The sequence below is a fragment of the Scophthalmus maximus genome, chromosome 16, assembly GCF_022379125.1.
Source record: "Scophthalmus maximus strain ysfricsl-2021 chromosome 16, ASM2237912v1, whole genome shotgun sequence".
NCBI lineage: Eukaryota > Metazoa > Chordata > Actinopteri > Pleuronectiformes > Scophthalmidae > Scophthalmus > Scophthalmus maximus.
The window spans coordinates 535,958-558,511 of NC_061530.1; the positions used below are offsets into that span (position 1 = coordinate 535,958).

The 22,554-nt window shown below is 42.5% G+C and overlaps 1 protein-coding gene across 4 annotated transcripts in view; it reads left to right on the forward strand.

The window, feature by feature from the left end:
• The window catches only part of LOC118287539 (protein disulfide-isomerase TMX3), a 39,932-nt gene extending 18,287 nt beyond the window's left edge, over window positions 1-21,645 (forward strand). The window contains exons 13-18 of one of the 4 annotated variants that reach the window (XM_035612837.2): window positions 2,907-2,996; window positions 3,186-3,242; window positions 9,010-9,139; window positions 10,461-10,529; window positions 10,793-10,839; window positions 20,278-20,417. In XM_035612837.2, coding sequence (XP_035468730.2) covers window positions 2,907-2,996; window positions 3,186-3,242; window positions 9,010-9,139; window positions 10,461-10,529; window positions 10,793-10,810 — 364 coding nt within the window. In that variant the 3' untranslated portion in view covers window positions 10,811-10,839; window positions 20,278-20,417. Of the gene's footprint in view, window positions 1-2,906; window positions 2,997-3,185; window positions 3,243-9,009; window positions 9,140-10,460; window positions 10,530-10,792; window positions 10,840-20,277 lie in introns of all 4 variants that reach the window. The other 3 variants (XM_035612836.2, XM_035612834.2, XM_035612835.2) reach the window with 3 other exon arrangements.
• The last annotated feature ends 909 nt before the right edge of the window (window positions 21,646-22,554 follow it).

A 22,554-nucleotide genomic window follows, 5' to 3' on the forward strand; every position in this document is an offset into this window, starting at 1 on the left:
CAGGAAACGAAGAAGGAGCTTCAGTGAACAAGCTTCTTTCTTCTCCTCAGTTATCTCCAAAGTGCCGTAGGAAAAGTACCTGTGTCTTTACTATGTCCTGCTACTGCAACGTCTTTAAGACAGCGACCGAACAATGACACCACCTAAAACCACTAGGGGCATGGAAGTTGTATTTTGCCTCTTTAACAATGGCTCAAATGACTGTTGTTAGATCCCGAGTAACCCCTGTACAGGAGGTACTGGTCCAGCTCTCCGTCTAAAGGGTCTGAGTGCAGGTCCTATGGAGTATTACCCCGATAAGTCACCTGTACTGATTAAGCTGGTGGTGAGGAGACACGCCTAGCTTCTCACTGCCTACGTCCGAACGTCTTACCCCACTTCTGCTTGACAGTGCAGCCGGCCGAACAGCCCTGCGCGTCGGCTCTGTCAGCCACGTCCGTTAACGGCAGCTCTCTCGGGTGATCTGAGCTCTTCTTAAGTGCTAGGATAAATTTTAGTGACCAAGAATAAGGTCCCAGGGATCTGTTGCTTTGGTCGGCTAGAACAAACTATAAAAACCTTAAAGATGTTGTATTCGAAACTCCAAACTTTTTACTATCATAGAAAAACTCAGTGTCCACACTCTTTCCTTTCTGTGCAGTTAGATTATTCATTGGAAGCTTTGGCACTGGTGAGCACAAAGCAAAAATGGTAAAAATGTAAAAATAATTAAAATCAACAAATCAAAAATCACGGAAATCCAAACGATACTCGCTGATTTAAGTATTAAACTCCTATTTCTAAGTGCTGAGGCTGTAAGCATAAACCACTTCTCCTTTTGAGACGGAAGGAGAGAGTGAGTCTCTCGGCCGGGGATGCCGCACCCTTCCCGCTGGGGAAGTCCAAAGAGTCCGTATCAGTCTCTATCTCGTTTCCAGCAGAGTGAACGAAAAAAGATCTTCAATGTCCAAATTATGATTCACAGCTTTTCTGGCAAAAGTGGTCAGTCCTCTTATCCGCTTTTCTTTAAAAACTGTGAAAGATTTATTGAAGTCTTTTCTCCGTAGATTGTAACTGACAGTTCACATACTCCGTCCGTATCCTAGGAAGAGCTCCAAAGACTAACCGCCATCTATTTTGTCTCATGCTTTATATACTGTGAGCATGGAAAGACTAAGAAAACTCATGACAACATCCGATGGATGTTACTTCCTCCCACGCACAGAGAGCTTTTCACTCCATTAATGGAAATACTGAGTAAACTTACGCTCGCCATCTTCCAGCGAACGTGACTTCCTCATTTATCAGTGGACGTGATTACGTGACTTCCTCATTTTGCATGATAAATGGACATTAGAGTTTAATGCTCTATTTACATTCTTTGATTATTCGTTATAATGTTACATTTCTTGATATAGTTTTATTACATTCATTTCATAATCAACATAACAATCAGCTTTGCTTTTAATAGCATTTCATATAATTCAATCAACTTTTATGATTTATATTGACTCTTTGTGTCATGTATTTCTCTGTGTTACTTCGATTAGGAACTGGACTATTTATACTGTCCATACCTTTTGTAGATAATGTTTTTAAGGTCAAGATCTCAACTTTTTTTTGACACTGTGTAATGCAACAGTGTTTTCCTTATGTTGACTAACCCACAGAGAAATATCAGCAACTTTACATTCCCCTCATCTCTACTGAGGTTCAGCTTATTGTTTTGATTGTACACAGCTTTACAGCCTTGGTTCACTCTCCCCACTCTCATCTGATAAACTGGATGTTGTGTAATCATCCCAGCAACAAATGACACCAGACTGGTGAACATAGTGGAGCAGCAAAAGGCCCAGATATTTTCCCAGGGGTGGATTAAAAGTGAGCTAAGTGGAGGGAGAAACAATGTAACATTGGGTCAATAAACATCTACGTATTTGTTCATATTTCAGTTGAATGGATAAATAAGGCAGTTACACATTGCCCATGTGAACATTTACGTTCCTTGCCATAATCCCCTATTTTTGCTAAAAATCTGAGAGCAACCGACAGAAAAATGCGTTTCATATTCTTGCCTCATGGCTCCTCTCACATATTGTACAGCTTTTGTCTTGCTGGGCTGACCAACCAAGAGGTGTCAGTGGGAGGATGGACATACGTGGGAATGGGGAGAAGTGGCAAAGAATTTATGATGATAAGTTACATTTAAATTACATGGTTATGTAGAGGTCGTGGCCATACACAACTGAGTCCGGTTCTGTGAGAAAATTGTTCCTGTTAAAAGAGTTTTTTCTCTCGACGGTCTCAGGGTGCTCATTGTGGGACCTGTTGTGTTTCTCTGTAATATTGTGAAGGTCTCGACCTCACTATGTAAAGAGCCTTGAGCCTTACATTTAATTTTTACATTATACTTATATCCCCCTATAACTTTTGGGAATGTTGATAATTATCCAACTAATTCTGATCCATATCTGCGCAAGTGCTGCAATGTTCAGAGCTAAAGTTAAAAGCAGATTTTTTAATTAGCATAATTACCAGTCGGGCACGTTATTGCCTGCTGTATAGCTGAGCAATGCCACCGCAATGTGGGTATTATCACTAACACAAAATGGTTTTATATTGCATCCACTGGATTAATTATATTGTTCAGACTCTTCATATCCATGTCAGTGGAATAAGCACAGGTTGTGCTCTTTCGCACCCAGGGGTAAAACGTGCTAGATGTGGCTATGATTCAATATGAATATAATATATACTGTATGCAGAAGCCCCTGTAATCAGTCATTCACCAGAAGTCACAGGCTTCCCTGGACTTGTGCAGCTCCCCTCTCGTCTTCCCCCGGTACAGTCTGCTCAGATGTAGGGCAGTACAATGAGATAAACATTAAATTGAATTCTCCCCCTGCCTTATCTTTTACCTGAATCAGAGTGTTTTCTGTGGTGGAAGAGATGAGGAGGAACAGGAGACGGCATGTGACGGAACTTTGGGGAACAAATATGATCCAAGGCTTTTCACGGCAAGAACACACGATTCCATTCAGTTTGGTTCCATATTTGTGCCATTTTGTGCAGAGATTTTTGTGTCCCAGTTTGTTCTTGGTTATGCAGTCCACAGAGACAGGGGAAACTGCTCATATTACTCTACTGTGTTGGTTTTGATGCACTGGTTCGCTTTCTCATGCCACTGATTTGTCTTTTACCTCCAGAGACTTCCAGTTTGGACACATGGATGGTAATGACTACATTAACAGCCTCATCATGGGGTAAGTGTCTCATATCCAGCCTCCCTTTCTCTACCTCGTGTTACCTTCTGTCAGCTGCTTATACAGATCTGCGCTGACTTGTAATCCCAACCTCCGACATCAAAGAGGCTCTCGTGTTGAAAAGTCAATTAGCAAGGTGGACTGTCATTTCTCTTTTAGTGCTCTTGGCATTTCAACCCCCCGCCATCATGCACACACATGAAAAAAAACCACACAAAAATGGTTGTTTAAGGGTAGGATACTAAGGAATATAATGGGAATTGAGGTTATGAAAGATGAAGTTATGCGTGGATTAAATCTATAGCTGTCATGTATCTTAACAGCCTGCCAAAGAGCTGTGGTAATGATTCAGTACGACCCTGCTACAGTAGCTTTGCTCAGAGAGGCCCTTCTACTTACATCCAACATTTTTAATTAGATTGTTACCTGCTAGTGTTACAGGCCAGCAGGGTTATGGCAGTTGGCATGTCTGTTCTGTGTCTACCAACCCACAGTATCTAATTATGTGTGTCTTTTGTATAATATTATGTTTGTGATTCGTTATTTTAATTTGAGCATGGTATTGTTTGCATGAGGGAGATTATAGTTTTGTGTAATTAAAAGTGAGTGTGTCAGTGAGTACAGTAGCATCATATTGGAAATATAACTACATTCAACCATAACACTTTTGGTGAACGGCAGAAATGAGACAGACAGTGTTTATATTGCAGGTTTAAACAGGGATGATTAGCCTTCCTAATTTTGTATGAGTGCATACAATATATATCTCGCTGGGTTTTACAGGACTGTATTTGGCCGCTATATCACAGGATTAATTGCCCTCCTTTGAGGAATGAAATCCTGGCCTGTCAATGTCCACTAATCCTCTCCCTTAGGAGGGCTATGGAAATAAATCTGATGGCTTGTTATCCCTCTTTCTGTCATCACAGCGATTACTGTGTTCTGGCAGCAGTTTGGTGAAAGCAGGGGCAGCTTTATGTCAGACAGACACACACATGAATCCACACATACACACAAATAACATGAGCACCACTCGTTCGTCCAAGGCTGTGTCTGCTTTTGTTTAAACGTAGGATTATCGCTAACCCCTCATATAGATGCATTCTGGGCCTTCGAAATAATGTAAAAGTGATGTGAGGTGACTGGAAACTGGAAACTGGAAAATCTGTGTGAAAGGAAGACACAGAAAGTGAATGGCTATAAAGATCATCAACACCATGCAAACTAAATAGCTCATTTGATTTATTTACTTAAGAATGGAACCTTTAATAAATCTATTGTGGAAATATTCACTATACCATACTTACTAATAAATGTCAATTCCAATTTGTTTTGTTTTTATTGCCTTTATCAAAAAATACTAGGGTCTGGTCATGTCCCCATGCTTTCAAAATGTGAGTTTCCCCCGGAAAACAGTCATAATCATTTTCTCAGTTTAATTATTGCTAGAAGACTTGATTAAATACTCTAAAGCTTGGAAAATGCTTCAGGTAATGGAGAGTCAAAAAACTTGCAGAAAAGATCTAATGAACTGCCGATAATGAGTCTGACTAAGTAAAATGTAACAAAAACACAAAAAACACCTTTTTAAAGTGATGTTGTGAAAGAACCTGCCTTTTTTCATACCTCCACCGCGATAACGAGATAATGTTTTCATTGCCGTCTGTTTTTAAGTTAGCCGGATTACAAAAAAACTACTCGACTGATTTCCATGAAATTTTGTGGAATTGTGTAGCGAAGGAAAAAACACCTGTTAAAGCATTTTATATGCAATAGTGAAGTTTTGAGAAGAAGGCTCTTCATAAGACTTCTAATAAATACAAAATCTCCATCTTAAAACCCCACAATCCATGGTAACTAACACGTGATGAATTGATACAATTACCAGCAATAAAATTACATATAGTAAATATCACAACAAATGGAAAACACACACATATATATATATATATATATATGTTTCATTAATAAAGCGCAACAGTGACCGACGACTTTTTCATTGGCTCTGGTTCCGGAAGTGAATTTCCCATTCATTTACTACATTGACGTTCCATAAAATCCTTATACAAAGAGTTTTAAGCCTGGAACCATGCGAATAAACTAAGAGATGAATCGTTACCATTAAAGGGGTAAAGTAAGCGATTCTAAAGCTATTAGCTGTTGCTTTTGTGTTGGGTTTTTGGCTCAGCCCTGGGCTTTGTAACTCAAATGGTGAAGACCGCACCACACAACACTGTGCAGTTTGTAAACATCAGCCGTCGACACCTTGCCCCTTTAAACAATTTATTCGGCGCAAAAACATTTGAAAACGGGGAAGAAAGGCAAAGGTACAAGACAAGTACATAATTATTTTAACAGCGAAGGAACTATTAAAAATGCCTTTCCAACTACTTCCAACCAACAGTTTAGCTTCTTCTTGAATTTAACCTTCATCATCATCACTATAGTGTTTTTGTTGTTGATAAGAGTCTCGTAATGTAGCTTGTGTTTTGTGTGTGTATATAGTGAATAACGATCGTAGAGTTCAGTGGGGGCGGCGGTAACTCATGCTGTGTTCCATTACATCTCAGAATTGGAGCTCAGAAGTTGGGGTTGGTGGGCTTCCGCCGACCCTCTGAGTCAAATTCCGACTCCAGAATGCATACCAGTTGCAATCTCCGACTTGAAGCTCTGTAATTTTGAGTTCTGAGCTTTAAAGGACGACAACCTGAAGCCCGAGTTCAATGGAACGCAGCATCACTACCGACATTAAGTTCACGGGTGTAGTAATCGTTTCCATTTTAACAGCAAGCTCCACCAATCAGAGACGTTGATGTTATACTTTAGGATTGTGGGTAGTGTAGTATTTCTCATCGACATCACAAATAAGATACAACATAAAACAAGTTTTTCTTAAAATAAGGTAGATTTCATTCAGACTTGTGGCTCCTGCAGGTGCACATACCACCGTTTCGCAACCTTATAGCTCTGGTGAGTCTACCTTGGATGGTTACATTATTATCGCATCTCAACCACTGCTCTCAAACCAGACCTGGCCTGTGTACTGCAGTCCAGATCTCATTAGTGTCACAATGTCCCCTGTTTCTTGTTCAAATGAAATTCATATATTCTAGTGCAAATAGTATCATCTGTCACCATTAACACTTAAAAGTCAAAACCACAATTATAAATATTTGCACTTGGACTTGTTATGTAACTGTAGCTTTAACAACATTTAAGTTTCATATGAATTATTATTTCTGAAAGATATCAATCTGGTGTTCGGACAAATCACAGCACTGATACAGCACTAGTCAAGGTGGTAAATGATCTCAGATGTAATATGCTACCTGCCAGCTTCAGAATCACTTTTAAATTCCTTTTAATGATTTTTGAAGCTCTTAAAGATTTTGGTCCTACTTATCTATCAGATTGTTTTTAACTTATGAGCCCTCTAGAACCCTTCTGGAAGTGGCCTTTTAAATTATTCCTGAAGTCAGAACAAAAACTCATGGTGAGTTCTTTTATTACTATGGCCAACATCTGTGGAACAGCCTTCCTGAAGATCTGTGGAACAGCCTTCATGTAGACCTGTGGAACAGCCTTCATGTAGACCTGTGGAACAGCCTTCATTTAGACCTGTGGAACAGCCTTCATGTAGACCTGTGGAACATTGCCTTCATGTAGACCTGTGGAACATTACCTTCATGTAGACCTGTGGAACAATGCCTTCATGTAGACCTGTGGAACATTACCTTCATGTAGACCTGTGGAACATTACCTTCATGTAGACCTGTGGAACAGCCTTCATGTAGACCTGTGGAACATTGCCTTCCTGTAGACATGTGGAACATTACCTTCATGTAGACCTGTGGAACAATGCCTTCCTGTAGACCTGTGGAACATTGCCTTCATGTAGACCTGTGGAACATTGCCTCCATGTATATCTGTGGAACAGCCTTCCTCTAGATCTGTGGAACAGCCTTCCTCTAGATCTGTGGAACAGCCTTCCTGTAGATCTGTGGAACAGCCTTCGTGTAGATCTGTGGAACAACCGTCATGTAGACCTGTGGAAAAGTCATCCTGTAGCCCTGTGGAACAGCCTTCCTGTAGATCTGTGGAACAGCCTTTGTGTAGATCTGTGGAACAACCTTCATGTTGACCTGTGGAACATCCTTCCTGTAGATCTGTGGAACTGCCTCACTGTAGACCTGTGGAACATCCTTCCTGTAGATCTGTGGAACTGCCTCACTGTAGACCTGTGGAGCAGCCTCACTGTAGATCTGTGGAACAGCCTTCATGTAGATCTGTGGAACAGCCTTCACGCATCTAATTATGTTAGTGAACATCAAACCTGTCTATATGGCAGCTATTTTCTGTAGTGGAGAGGGTATTTCCAGAGTGTTTTCTGACAGCTGTAAGTCAAAAGAGCTCAACAGTGAGTTTCCAGAAGTGAAAATCCCATTCATATTTTAAACCAAGCATTTAGATTTTCAGCCATAATCGAAACCATCCAAGGTAGACTCACCACGAGCTATGAGGTTGTGAAATGATGATATTTGAACATGTAGAAGCCACAAGTCTGTATGATCATGATCTGTATCAACCATCTTTTGTTGTGTCATACACACACAAAACACATGCTCCAATACATTACAAGACAATATAAACACTATAGTGATGATGAAGGTTAAGTTCAAGCAGAAGCCATAAACGCTATACTCAGTTGGAATAATCAGTTGGAAGTCATTGGAAAGGCATCCGCAATGGTTTATGGGATGAGTAGTTCCCTCATCTTAAAATAATCATGTAAATGTACGAATAAAATGTTTTATGGTTACGATTCATCTCGTGGTTTATTGGCTCAGTTCCAGGCTTAAAACTCTTTATATAAGGATTTTGTGCGTGTGTGAGAGATATCTTAGCTGGACAGAGTAGTAGGGTGTTGTGCGGCTGCACTCCTGGGCTCAGCTCACCAACCAGGAAGATATTACTCAAAAAGTGCAAGAATCAACAGACATAAACATTTATCAAACAGGCGAAATCAATCAACTGTCAGTGTGAACAGGTGAGTTTTCAGTATGCGACAGAAACATTGAAGGGATTCTACTGTCCGGATGTCAATTGAGGAACCAAGACAGACAGAATTTGGTTTAGCGGTGGCAGCCCACCCCTCGCAGTGAGTGGACGGGGTGTAAAGTTTGACCATGTTCTGGAGGTAGGAAGGGCCTGAGCCATTCCCAGCATGGTAGACGAGTACCAGTGCCTTGAAATAGGTATGAGCCACCACCAGAAGCCGGTGCAGATGAGCGTTGTAGTGTGTATAGTGTGTCTGCCTCTGTTTCTGTATTTTCTGTTCACTGGATCACTGGGCTTCTTTGTATATGTTTGAAGGGTGTCTAACCATGGATGCAGAATTACTTTCCTCTGGACTCCTCTCAATTCACTTGGCAGCCGTAATTTGTAAAGGTCTCTCTAACCGTGACCGGCACAGACCCATAAAGCCCCTGAGTTGCACACCTCTTTGCATAAAAGACAGAAGAAATAGGCCAGGCTGCATTGCCTTCTTCCTTTTGAAAAAAAGAAATCCTTCCTCTGAAAGAATGCCCATGGGAACAGTTAGGTTGCTCTGAGCACAAAGGGTTTGTTTATCTCACTGTATTCCCTGTGAAACAATTTGTTCTTTAAGAAACAAACAATTTGTTACCATCTAATGATGCACTTCGATAATGTGCAAGGTGCTGAGGTTAAGAAGATTTAACTGTTTCCTGTTGTTGTTTTTCCTCAGTGAAGTGACAGTGCCCTCCGTTATCATCCTGAACACATCCAACGAACAGTACTTCCTGCCCAGTGAGCCCATTGAGACCATGGAGCAGCTGGTCCAATTCATCAGCAGCGTTCTGAACGGTTCTGCACAGGTCCAAATCTTCTGCTTTCTGTTCAGACATTCAGCTCAGTGTGGCCCTTTGACCATCCCCTGGTGTTGTACCATCGTGATCACACTAGTAGTCTCATTTAATCAAGCATGTTGCCTCATATTTTAGCTCCTCTATGGAAAATATTTTCACCACATGAATTATTTTTGCAATCTCCCTTTACATGTTCAGATTTGATATTGCTGTCCTGTCCCCTCTGAACAGATTATCTGCAGTAATTCTGTCTTCTAAACCAAGCACTGAGATTACTTCATGTCTCTGTATTAGAGTGTGTACACTAATCTGAAAAAGAAATGCCACTGCCTCCCTGCACTGCACTCACCAGATGTATGAGACCATAAGCCAAACAGCCAGAGGTCCCGTCCTTTTTTTCCAGGAAAGGTCTCGGCTATTTTTTGCTTGGCAAAATAAACACCTCCCTCCAAAGAAACCTCCATGTTTCTGCAGTTCCATTCCAGTTCCCACTTCTCCTGTCATGCTGGCCATGTCTCAGGGCTGTTTGATGCTCCGTGTAAAAATACACAGAATTAAGTGTGGCAAGTGCATTAAATGAAATAATTAAATGAAGTAATGCAGATGGTAAGACAGTAGTTCCCATTTGATTTGAGGGTGTTCTTTTTTTGTCTTTTTCTTCTTGAAAATGCAGAGGTGAATTTTTCCCCATGTGACCGCTGTAAAATTATTTTATATTTTTAACAGCCACAAAAGTATGAACACTAAGGTTCACAGACCTTTGAAGTATGAACCAGCCAGACGAGGACAGAGTTGACGGCATGTCATCTTCTGGTACATAGGCCAGCTTTAGGTTTTAACCCTTCTGTCCTTTGCTCTTTTGTAATTAAGAAATAACTTAAGCAAGATGCACAAAAACCTCTTAACAGCTACTTCCACAAAAATTCTCTCATGCCCACCTTCCTTCACAGAAGTCTTGCTTGGTCAGAGCTCACTAATTGTCATCCTGATGAATTGGCATCAGGACAGATCACTTATTGACTGTGTAGGTGCTTTTGTCAGAAAATGAGCTCAGACTGAGCAGAACTGCTTTACAGTGAACAATCCAGAGCCTTCTGTGCAGGAAGGTGGTTACTGAAACAATATTTCAAATGTCTGTGATGTACTGAGCACATGACTGGATACCTTGGTGTTTGATTGACATATTGAAAAATGTTTAGTTGTTTAGTGAATGACCCAAAGTACGTGTAGATGTAAAACTGAAGCATTTGCACTACACATGTGGTGAATTAAAAGTTGGGAAGAGACCAGAAGCTTCACTGTCTCTATTAAAGAATGTGTCTCCTTGCAGGCACATGGAGGTGATGGCATCATTCAGAGGATCAAACGTGTGGCCTTTGATGCCAAATCCACCATCATGGTGAGTCGCTGCAACACGGAGACACACACATCTATACAAGTGCTTAAATCAAATGCACATCAGGTTCAATTTAAACCATTTTTAAAATTCACAATTACACAGTAGTTAAAAAAGTAAATTCAATTTTCAATTCAATTTTATTTGTATAACGCCAAATCACAACATACATGGTCTCAAGGCTCTTTACATAGTGACAATGTCCCACAATGAGCAGCTCTGAGACTGTGGAGAGAAAAACTCTTAACAGAAGAAATCTCTAACAGAACCAGAACATCTGCTGAGACGGGTTGGTGAGAGGAGAATAGAGAGAGTGAGTATTTGTACAAATACAAATAATGACTAAACTAATATTGACACTTACAGATGCAGTGATGTTATTATTAATAATAATAGTAATTAAAGCTGCGAGCAGCGATGATCGGGCCCTCGCACTCTTGCCGTCGGGGACGCGCCGGCAGCCGCTCTCCACGCGTCCGCCGGGTCTCGCGACGGCCGGTCGGGACGCGACGATTTCTCTTCCCCACCCTAGGGAAGCGGGCTCCGGAAACCGTCCAGTGGCAAGAAGCGGCCCATGTCGCGGAGTGGACGTCCCCAACCCCCCCTTGCCCGGCTCCCCGGGGGTCCTAAAAATAGGCGGCGAAGTGTACGTACACTTCAAAATACCTTAGAGCTGAGGTCAGGGTATTCCAACTGGACAAAGGCAAGGTGGTCTTTTCCACCCGGCCAGCACAGTCCTCCTCAGTGGGGGGAACATGTCCACTCGGTGGAAGTGCAACCTACCCCAGGGGCCCCCAGGTACCCCCTGGGGGCCCCTGGTACCCCTGGGGTACCCCCCGGCACCCCTCGGGCCCTCCTCCCAAAGTCGGCAAGTGAGTTTTGGGCCGATTGGACTCTTGGACAAGGGGCCCCCGGGGGCCCCTTGTGCCCAAGCCCCCGGTGTCGGCAAGTGAGTTCTGGGCTAATTGGACTTTTGGCCCCCGGGGGCCCCTGGTACTCCCGGGCCCCCCTCAGGCCTCTCCCCCCGATGTCGGCAAGTGAGTTCTGGGCTAATTGGACTTTTGGCCCCCGGGGGCCCCTGGTACTCCCGGGCCCCCCTCAGGCCTCTCCCCCCGATGTCGGCAAGTGAGTTCTGGGCTAATTGGACTTTTGGCCCCCGGGGGCCCCTGGTACTCCCGGGCCCCCCTCAGGCCTCTCCCCCCCGATGTCGGCAAGTGAGTTCTGGGCTAATTGGACTTTTGGCCCCCGGGGGCCCCGGGGGCCCCTGGTACCCCTCCCCAGAGTCGGCAGGCGAGTTTTGGGCAAAAGGGGGCCATTTACCCAGAGTGGACAAATATTCCTCCGATTGGACATATTTACTGTACCGTACTGTACTACCATGACAAGTTCTGCGATGTCGACAAATGTACCACGAAGCGGACACCCAAAAATTTACAAAGTGAATGAAGTGGACAAAAAGGTCCATCAGTTGGACAGGTGTACGAGTTAGGGAAGTGGTAGGGGCCCCTGTGTCCAACGGCAATACCCGGGGCCCCCCCCCCCCCAGCCCAGAAAGGAGTGATAGCGCCACCGACAGGCGCAGTGGCTTCAGCACACTTTGCGTCCAATTCGTGATCTTAGTCACAGCCATATGACACCCTAACAGGGACGCAAGTCCATTGTGACGACCTTTGACCAATGGCAGGAAAATGCCCATTCATTCTCAGCCACGAAGTGGAAAATTCCCTTACCCGTGTCCCGTAGGAGGAGTTCGTCAAAGTGCGTCGCCTTTCGTTCACTGCTTACCCCAAGGTAAAATCCAAAATGGCTGACTTCCGGTTGGGCGGAGCTAATTGCTCCGAGAGGCTTTTTGGTAGGTCGTCGGGAGCTACATGAGCCGACCGAATTTGGTTCTTCTAAGTCAAATTTAAAGGCGTTAGAATTGACTTTGAAATGTTGTAGGGGGCGCTATGGAGCCATTTTGACACAATTGGACAAAAGACACATATCAGACATATTGTCTTGCCACTCTGAACATGTCTGCCAAGTTTCATGAGAAACAAAGCATCATAAGTGCCTCAAATATGTAACGTATTTGATGGCGAACAGGGCGTCACCATGGCAACAGCGTTTGACATATGGTCAAAAATTTCACAGTACAATATCAGCCATGTCTCACAACTAAGCTGACCAAATTTGAGGTTTCTCCAGTGAACCTGCGAGGCAGAGGACGTAAAAGAAGAATTTCAAACTTCCTATCACCATTAGGTGGCGCTATGACTTATGTCCAATATTGACATGTAGATGTGTTTAGGGTGGGACTGTTATCACGCCTGAGAAGTTTGGATCAGATTAGACCATGTAGCTTTGATTTGAAGCAACTTCCTGTTCATGGTGAATCACGCCTCACCGCGGCCACGCCTTTCGATGTGGAGTAAATCTTTTGATATCGTTTGATCCGGATGGCCTCCTCTACGCGTTGCTAAAGTTTGAGGCGGATCCCATGAACCGCCTAGGAGGAGTTCGTCAAAGTACGTCACCTTCCGTTCACTGCTTACACCAAGGTAAAATCCGAAATGGCTGACTTCCGGTTGGGCGGAGCTAATTGCTCCAAGAGGCTTTTTGGTAGGTCGTCGAGAGGTACATGAGCCGACCGAATTTAGTTCTTCTATGTCAAATTTAAAGGTGCGATAATTGACTTTTAAGTTTTGTAGGGGGCGCTATGGAGCCATTTTGACACAATTGGACAAAAGACACATATCGGACATATTGTCTTGCCACTCTGAACATGTCTGCCAAGTTTCGTGACAAACAGATTATCATAAGTGCCTCAAATATGTAACGTATTTGATGGCGAACAGGGCGTCACCATGGCAACAGCGTTTGACACATGGTCAAAATTTTCAAAGTATCATATCAGCCATGTCTCACAACTAAGCTGACCAAATTTGAGGTTGCTCCAGTGAACCTGCGAGGCAGAGGACATAAAAGAAGAATTTCAAACTTCCTATCACCATTAGGTGGCGCTATGACTTATGTCCAATATTGACATAAAGATGTTTTCAGGGCGGGACTGTTATCATGCCTGAGAAGTTTGGATCAGATTAGACCATGTACCTTTGATTTGGAGCAACTTCCTGTTCATGGCGAATCACGCTTCACCGCGGCCACGCCTTTCGATTTAGACAAAATCTTTTGATATCGTTTGATCTGGAAGGCCTCCTCTACGCGTTGCCCAAGTTTGAGGCGGATCCCATGAACCGCCTAGGAGGAGTTCGCGAAAGTACGAGGCCTTCCGTTCGCCCCTTACGCCAAGGTAAAATCAAAATGGCGGACTTCCGGTTGGGCGGAGCTAATTGCTCCAAGAGGCTTTTTCGTAGGTCGTCGGGAGGTACATGAGCCCACCGAATTTGGTTCTTCTACGTCAAATTTAAAGGTGGGATAATTGACTTTTAAGTTTTGTAGGGGGCGCTATGGAGCCATTTTGACACAATTGGACAAAAGACACATATCGGACATATTGTCTTGCCACTCTGAACATGTCTGCCAAGTTTCGTGAGACACAAAGCATCATAAGTGCCTCAAATATGTATTCGTATTTTATGGCGAACAAGGCGTCACCATGGCGACAGCGTTTGACATATGGTCACAAATTTCATAGTACCACGTTAGCAACTTCTTACAACTTAGCTGACCAAATTTGACGATGATGTGGTCAACCTATAAGACAGAGGGCGTAAAAGTGTAGACACATGTTACTTCCTGTTGCCAGTAGGTGGCGCTATGACCTATGTCCAATATTGACATGGTAATCTGTTCAGGGCGAGACTGTTATCATGCCTGAGAAGTTTGGGTCCGATCGGAGCATGTACCTTCGATTACGAGCGACTTCCATTTTCATGGCGAGGGATCGAAATTCGCCACATTTTCGCCACGCCGTCACAGCATGGGCCTCTGACGTACACTCAAGCTTTTGATATCGTTTCATCCCATGGGTCTTTAGATGACACACGACAAATTTGAAGTAGCTCATGTGAAATTTGTAGTAGTAGTTCATTAAAATATGGCACGTGAAATATGGATTTTGACACAAAATGGCCGACTTCCTGTTGGTCATAGGAAATTTTGCCAAGAGGTTTTTTGTCAGGTCCGACAAGATGTATCTGCCTCCCAAATTTCATTTATGTAGGATACTCCAAAAATTTTTTTCCTATACCTGCTGATTTTTCCAGGGGGCGCTGTGAAGCCCCTGGGCCACACCCAGTGCCGGGCCTCTAGGCCTGAGTAGCGGGAGCAGTTTCTGACGTGTGTGCCAATTTTCATCCGTTTTCGCATATGGGAACAGGGTGTAAAATGAGTGAACGATGCTGAATAAGAATAATAATAATAATCCTTACGGAAACAATAGGGCCTTGCACCTCGGTGCATGCGGCCCTGGTGCATGCAATGCCCCAGGTCCGCGCACCTCGTGCTCGGGCCCTAATAACAGTAATAATGCTGATGAATTTAGATCATGCAGCTCTGGAGTCAGCGATATACTAGGAGAGAGAGAAAACAGAGTTAGTGACATGTAATGTAAACATATTATAAGAGAGAGAGAGAGATGCATGATGGCAGTTCCCCCAGCAGTCTCGGCCTATAGCAGCATCACTAAGAGATGGTTCAGTTAACACCTGAGCAGCTCTTACTATAATCTTTATCAAAGAGGAAGGAAACCTGGTGGCTGAAGGCTCTGCCTCCTATTCTACTCTTGCACACTGGGAACATCAAGTAGTCCTGAGTTTACAGAGACAAGTGATCTATTGGGATAATATGGAACTATGAGCTCTGTAAGATATGATGGAGCTTGATTATTAAGGGCTTTGTAGGTGAGGAGCAGGATTTTGAATTATATTCTGAATTGTACAGGAAGCCAATGCAGAGATGCTAACACTGGAGAAATATGATCTCTTTTTGTAGTTCCTGTCAGAACTCGTGCTGCAGCATTTTGGATTAGCTGGAGGCTTTTCACAGACTTATTGGGGAACATCCGTACAGTAATTAATTACAGTAGTCCAGTCTAGAAGTGACAAATGCATGGACTAGTTTTTCTGCATCCTTTTGAGATAGGATGTTTCTAATGTTCTTGATATTGCACAGGTGAAAGAAGGCTGTCTGTCCTAGAGACTTGTTTTATGTGTGAGTCAAAGGACATGTCCTGGTCAAAGGTAATTCCAAGGTTCCTCACAGTTGAGCTGGAGGCTAAAGTAATGCCATCTCAGGGAACTATATGATCAGATAATGTTTCTCTGAGGTGTTTAGGGCCGAGTACAATGACCTCAGTTTTGTCTGAATTTAGAAGTAAGAAATTATAAGTCATCCAGGCCCTTATATCTTTAAGACAGTCCTGAAGTACGTCTACCTGATTAGTTTACAGCTGGGTATCATTTGCATAGCAAAGGAAATTGATGTGGTGTTTTTTTATAATATTGCCTAAAGGAAGCATATATAAAGTGAAAAGTATCAGTCCTAGCACAGAACCTTGTGGTACTACATGTCTTACTTTTGTATGAATGGAAGATTTGTTGTTAATGTTAACAAACTGAAATCTATCAGATAAGTAGGACTTAAAGCTGCTGTCAGTAGGATTGAGAGAAGTGTGGACATAGTCTCAGAATTCAAAATCCAACGACTCCAGCTCCCTCCCCCTCCGCTGCACCTCGGTTCCTCCTCCACAGCTCCTCCCAGCCCTCCGTGCCCGTGCACGCTACTATGGCAACCGAAGCCAGGCAAGGTACGTAACATGACATTCCTACCGGTAAGAAGCTAACCTGAAGCTAACACAGACTACTGTCCACATATAGACTATAACACGTCTTTTTAGTTAACGTTGCCTCACGTTATTACCTGTGACTTTTTGTGAAAACAACATCGTCAGTGTTTTTGAACGTGGGCGACCGTAAATCAGTTTATATTAGCTTGTTTACGTACCTAGCGTTAGCTAGCTCGTTAGCTACTGCAGTGTTACATGGTAGGTCTGTAAATTAAAAGCTTTATCTTCACATACATCATTTGTTGCTTTGCAAGATGACTGAAGCTTGTATCTATATTTTATAACATTAGAGCTTTGAGACTGGTACACTGGACTCCAATGAGGAAGTGAACACGGCTGCTTCGACAAGTAGTCGAGCGAGGAGAAGAGGGAGTCGCCTACGAGGCGCACCGGGCAGCGGCCATGGGAGACGGGGCAGAGGTCGGCGTGTTGGCCCGACACCTGGGAGCCGAAGACAGCTGATCTTCATGTGATGAGCCAGTTGGTCCCTGCCGCTTGCACTGGTTTCATCCCAAGATGGTTTAGCTTCAGACTGCGTTATATGTAAATATTGTGCTTTGCAATATATTTTTTTCATTTCATTTATTTATTTCAAAGTTATATTTTAATATTTATGCAATGAAGTGTATTTTGAAAGTGATTGGTTTCTAAATGTACAACAAAGCAAAGATTACTTACTACTATCAATATACCTTTTGAATCAATTCAAGGCCTTACAAATATATTAATTTGGGGTAATCAGATTCACTGGTTCAGTACTACCGATGCAGTAGCTTAAAGAAAAGCATAAAAAAAGTACACAATGATGTAATATTGTCAAGCTTTATTTTGCACATGAATAAAATACAGTAATTGTGTTGAATATTCCTTCCTCAGCTGTTCCCCCAGCAAAGTCAGCATCTGTGGAGGAAAGCAACATGAATAGCGACACATACTTAGCATTTAGCATAGCACGGGATGCTACGTTGGTGATAAAATAGTGAAGCTAACTAAACAGTACGACACAGATGTGGGAGCATTTTTTTCGCGAGATCACAGACAACGACACACGTCTGGAAAACTCTCAAAAACAGATTAGACCGCTTTGACACGAACATATTTTCAGCTATTATGCTACAAACACCGCTAACCAATAGCCGTAGCACTGTGGGCCGAGCAACTAGCAGCCTGATTAGAACAACACAGTAGCACACGGTCACAGAGTGCGACGATAACATGGAAAATATGAAACAGATAATTACCGGTCAAGCAGAAGGCATCGTTTGTGAACCCTGTCGGTGTCGTTGCTTCTGTGGAGCCGCTCCAATGTTTACATCTGCTCGATCTGTTTCCTTCTTTTTAGCTCGTTTTTGCTCCTGGTCTTTGTCGTATATGCAGTGTCTGGCAAAGGAGCCGGGCAGTTTTTTCGATGCTTGGCGTTTCTCTGCCGTGGTGTTTTCATACTAACTCTGCTTCTGCTGCAAGTTCCTCATTGTGAAGACGGGAGCTTGGTCGTGACCGAGGCAGTGAGGCTGTGCACAGGTTCTGCAGCACTGAGCCGCTCGTACCCGAATGACTTGACAGCGGAGAGACGCCCCCTGGCTGTGATTGGAGATTTTTTGCTCGGACGCGGTGGATTCTGGCAAATGGCATTAAAGGCAGTAGAGGGAGCTGAATGACCCAGAGTCTGTCACAGATGATCTGTCTCACATATCACTACCAGCATATAGCGACAGTTTCAGCAAATATGAAAAAAAGTTATTTTTGCAAATCCTACCGACAGCAGCTTTTAACCATTCTAGTGCTGTTCCTTTAATCCCAATGTGTTCGGGTCTCTGTACCAGAATCTTGTGATCAATGGTGTCAAATGCAGCACTAAGATCTAATAGGACGAGAATAGAAACATGTCCACTGTCTGAGGCCATGAGAAGGTTGTTGGTAACTTCAGCAGTGCTGTTTCTGTACTATGATGTTTTCTAAACCCTGACTGAAAGTCTTCACTCAAATTAATAGTCGCATAACTGGTTAGCAACAGTTTTTTCAAGGATTTTAGAGATAAAGGGGAGGTTTGATATGGGTCTATAGTTAGCTAAGATATCTGGGTCTGGGCCTTTGGTACGTAGCCTGTTAATAGAGATAAATTGATCTGATCTTATATGGAACTATTGATGAAAGGTAATACATCCTTAAATAGCCTTGATGGAATAGGATCTAAAAGACAGGTTGATGGCTTGGATGAAGTGACCAGTGAAGTCAGCTCAGCCAGATCTAGGGGGGAAAGCAGTCTAAATATGAATTAGTCGATACGGTTGGTTGTGAGGCTACTGTACTGGACACTGTGTCTGTGCTATTAGTGGGAAGAAGCTGATGAATTTTATCCCTGATTGTCAGTCTCCATCACCATCATAATGAAAAAAAATAAAAAGATTTGATTGATATTCAGTTCCCTAAACTTTCCCAATCTTCATCTAAAGTAAAGTTCCAAAACCCCCCATGTTATTTTTAACCACTTAGGAGGACCACAACAAGCTGTGAAAACAAAACTGTCATAAAGACACCTGGGAACATATACAGATATATGCATTCTTATATCTTCACTACTTTTAGCTCCCGAGGGGAATCTCTGGCTCTGGAGCTGCTAAACGCTCCACTGTGTTGATCAGCCTTCATGTACAATGAGTTGAGTTCTGAAACACTGTTGATGAGAGCAGGACCAAACCAAAACCAGCTGAACCACAGAGGTGAGAGAAACTGCACAGTTTGTGGGTTTGTCACTGCCGGCCTTCTACCAAGCTGAGATGAAATATATTTAACCTCTATGATTGATATATTTTTTATTACTACTGTACTGAACTCCATACCAGCCATCAGCTGTATGTCAGGAAGCTGACGTTGCTTTTACTCTCAAGGAGTTGTTTCTTTTGGAAGAACTGGTGTTTATTTGACCATGGTTGTGCCATGACCATGTAAATAAAGCTGGGCTGTAACCGTGGGTACAGTTTTACTAAAGGAAAACTAGATGTTACTGAGAAATAAGCCGACGTAGACGTTTGAATTGTTTTGCTGTCAGACGAGGTTTGACTGTTGGGCTTTTGATTGAAAACGTTGTAAGAATAACATGAGCAGAGTGCAGGGTTTTTAATTCATCTCTTATTTGCAACTGCTTTTGAGATTTTCTTATTTTTAATTATTTCAGTTCAAACTCGACAAGAAGCAAATGATAAAAGGTTCAAACTGTCCAATATGCTGATCGCTGTAAAACAAGGGAAAATCACAGTACAAGAGAATGACATAATGAATTAATACCAACGCAGCATCTCCAATAGAAACATGAAGCTGCCTGCAATTCTTCCCTCAGATATTTTTGGCTCTGCCTCTAAATAGGACTTTAGCAATGGCTGTTGAGAGAGATGTAACATGTTTATACATATGTGGACAGGCTCACTGTTAGTGTGTGTTGTTGAATAAGTCATAAGGTCAGTCAATGTTTGCACGGGGTTCCTCAGCCTGCTGTTTTATTCATGTCAGCTGATTGTTGATTTAATATGTTATTATTTATCACTATGAACAATACATTCACAGAGTTCATTTGCGTTTGTCTGTAAATCTGTTTTTTGTTCCATACCTTTAGTTTAGACTCCCACAGTGGAGGTTAAACAGAAATGGTGCAGTAGAGCAAACAAGCTACGATAGTTTCCTCCATTTTGGATTTCAGAGTTGATTTTGTATTATTTTTTTGGTGTTGATGTATTCTGTTGAACCCTATGCTTGGTTTAATTTCACCTCAGTGGAATGAATCGAATTTGCCATTTTAAATACTCAAATATATATTTTGCTAGTTATGTATTTATCTCAAGAGCAAAGTGAGAAACTAAGAAATGGAGTTTTAAAATGTCTCAAACGTCATGTGCTGAATTGTGAGAGAAAGCACATATATCGTACGTCCTCTCTTATTATCTCATATGATCTGTCTCTTCCCAGTCAGTGTTCCGCAGCTCTCCACTGCTGGGCTGCTTCCTGTTCGGCCTCCCGCTGGGTGTCATCAGCCTGATGTGCTATGGGATCTGCACAGCCGAGACGGATGACGGTTTGGACGACATGGATGCGCTCAAGAGGGAGGGCCTTACTGACGAAGAGGAGGAGGAAGAAGAGGAGGAGAGGCCACTTGTAGCTGAGGTGGAGGGCCCTGAAGAGGGAGAAAACAAGGAAGAGGACTTTGGAGAGAAGGATCCCGAAGAGAAGAAAACAGATTAACACAGGGGCTCCTGTCGGGTAGAGGATGATGGGCCGAGTCCAGTGCATTGAAATGAAACTCAAAGACATATCAATGTATTATTGTTGTGCTTCTTTGTTTTTCATCTCACTCCCCATCAAAGCCCGTTCTCCTGTCTTTGAGTTGTGTGTCTGTGTGTGAGGTCAGCTTCTCAATGGAAGTCATCACGAGTCATGTTCGAATCAGTGTCACACATGATAACAAAGAGCAATGGAATACTGAAAGATCGTAATAAATAAAAAAGTAACAGACGCGGAATAAAACCGTTTAGGCACAAAAAACCTGTTAAGTAAAAAAAAACAAGAACGCACATAAGCGCCAGGCAGAAAGTAGATTGTTAAGTTATTCACTGCAATCATAAGATGGGACGGCTTTGAACCAAACATACCCCTTATTTATAACCATGTTCCATGTGTCATGTGGCCTCTGACACCGTTTTGAAACCACTTCATTCTGTCTCTTTATTCTCATTCCAATCTCTTCTGTTGTTTTTATTCTAATTTACTTGAGCCTATAGTTGTGGAAACGGAGAGATCCTTTTTCAAAGTGAATTGAAAAGTACCCTGCGATATTTTGTTTACCCCCACCCAAAGCCAAAGTGTAGGCTTGTCATATATAGTGATCCCTGTGTGTAGAAAGCATAGGAAGTGCCCAAGAAAGAAAATCTGCCATTAATGAATTGTGATTTTTCTATGGTCTGTTATTGCCCAAAATATTTCATATAGGAGCAAAGTGCCAAGACTGTCCCACACCTCATGCCAGACACCTGTTGGTGTCCTTTCATGCAGACTGGACTCAGTCCATCTGATACCAATTACTGAAACCATATCAACCCCCGAACACATGCTCACAAGTCTTACTACAGACGAGTGGACTCCTAGAACGTGTCCTTGTTTCAATCTGTCCTCATCACTGTTTCTGTATTGATTCCAGAATCCCGATGCACTGAGACATAGACTAAGCATACGAAACATTAGGACCGTCTGCCTACTAGTTTGCCTTTTTGTTGTTTGTTTTTTTGTTTAAATCTATGATTGTCAGTTTGTTAAATGTTTATAAATCCTTTCCTGTTCCCATTTCCTTGTGACTTAAGTTTCTGTAATAACTGAAATATTACTTTCTCCTTTATTCAGCTGGCCACCTATTTAAAACAACAACTTCTACACTGAGTCTGATGCCATTCTTATGAAAAATGCACTGTACACAGTGCACCTTGTTGGTTTTGTGTTCCACTGTTGCCTCATTGCCAACAAAACCAAATTAATGCAGCAGGAAACATGTCTCATGATCTTCATTTTCTACTGTATAAGGTTATTTTGGCTAAAGAAGGAAAAAACGATAAAGGTAACTAAAAACTTGATTTAGAACGGCATTTCCGTGGCAACAAAATTCAATTTACCAACGACTATTGTGAGCTTGTCTTGCATGTAAATACTTGACATTGCCTTCTCGCCCCAATACAGCCCTGCCTACTTCATGCACAGTCCAAACACACAATAAAAACCTCTTGTCAATGACCTTAGTTATTACTTTAAAGCAGTAGTTCAGCATGCTTGGTATACAACGCTCACTCTTCCTGCTGAGAATTAGTTGATAGAATGAATACCTCTCATACCATGTAGAGCAAATTAAGCATTAAGACTAGAAATGGGAAAGATAACAAAATCTTGTTTGTTTTTGAGTTTTTTTTTATATCTGGTCAAGAACTGAGGTGTGGACCACACTCCTGGATGACGCTCTGCCCGGCAAAGAATAACAAGGAAAGAGACAGACTGGCACAAATCCTAACTCGAGGTCCAACTGAACAAACTACTGAGGAGTTTGAAATGATAAAGAATGTTCTATCACTGAGTGACGGGACATCTTTCACGGGCTACTCTAAATTATTTAAGACAGCACTCTACCCTCTCAGATGCAGTGGCTGGAACTGCTTCTCTTTGGCGAGCTGTCTGTTGGCAGATGGTGGTTTTGACTGAAACCAGCTG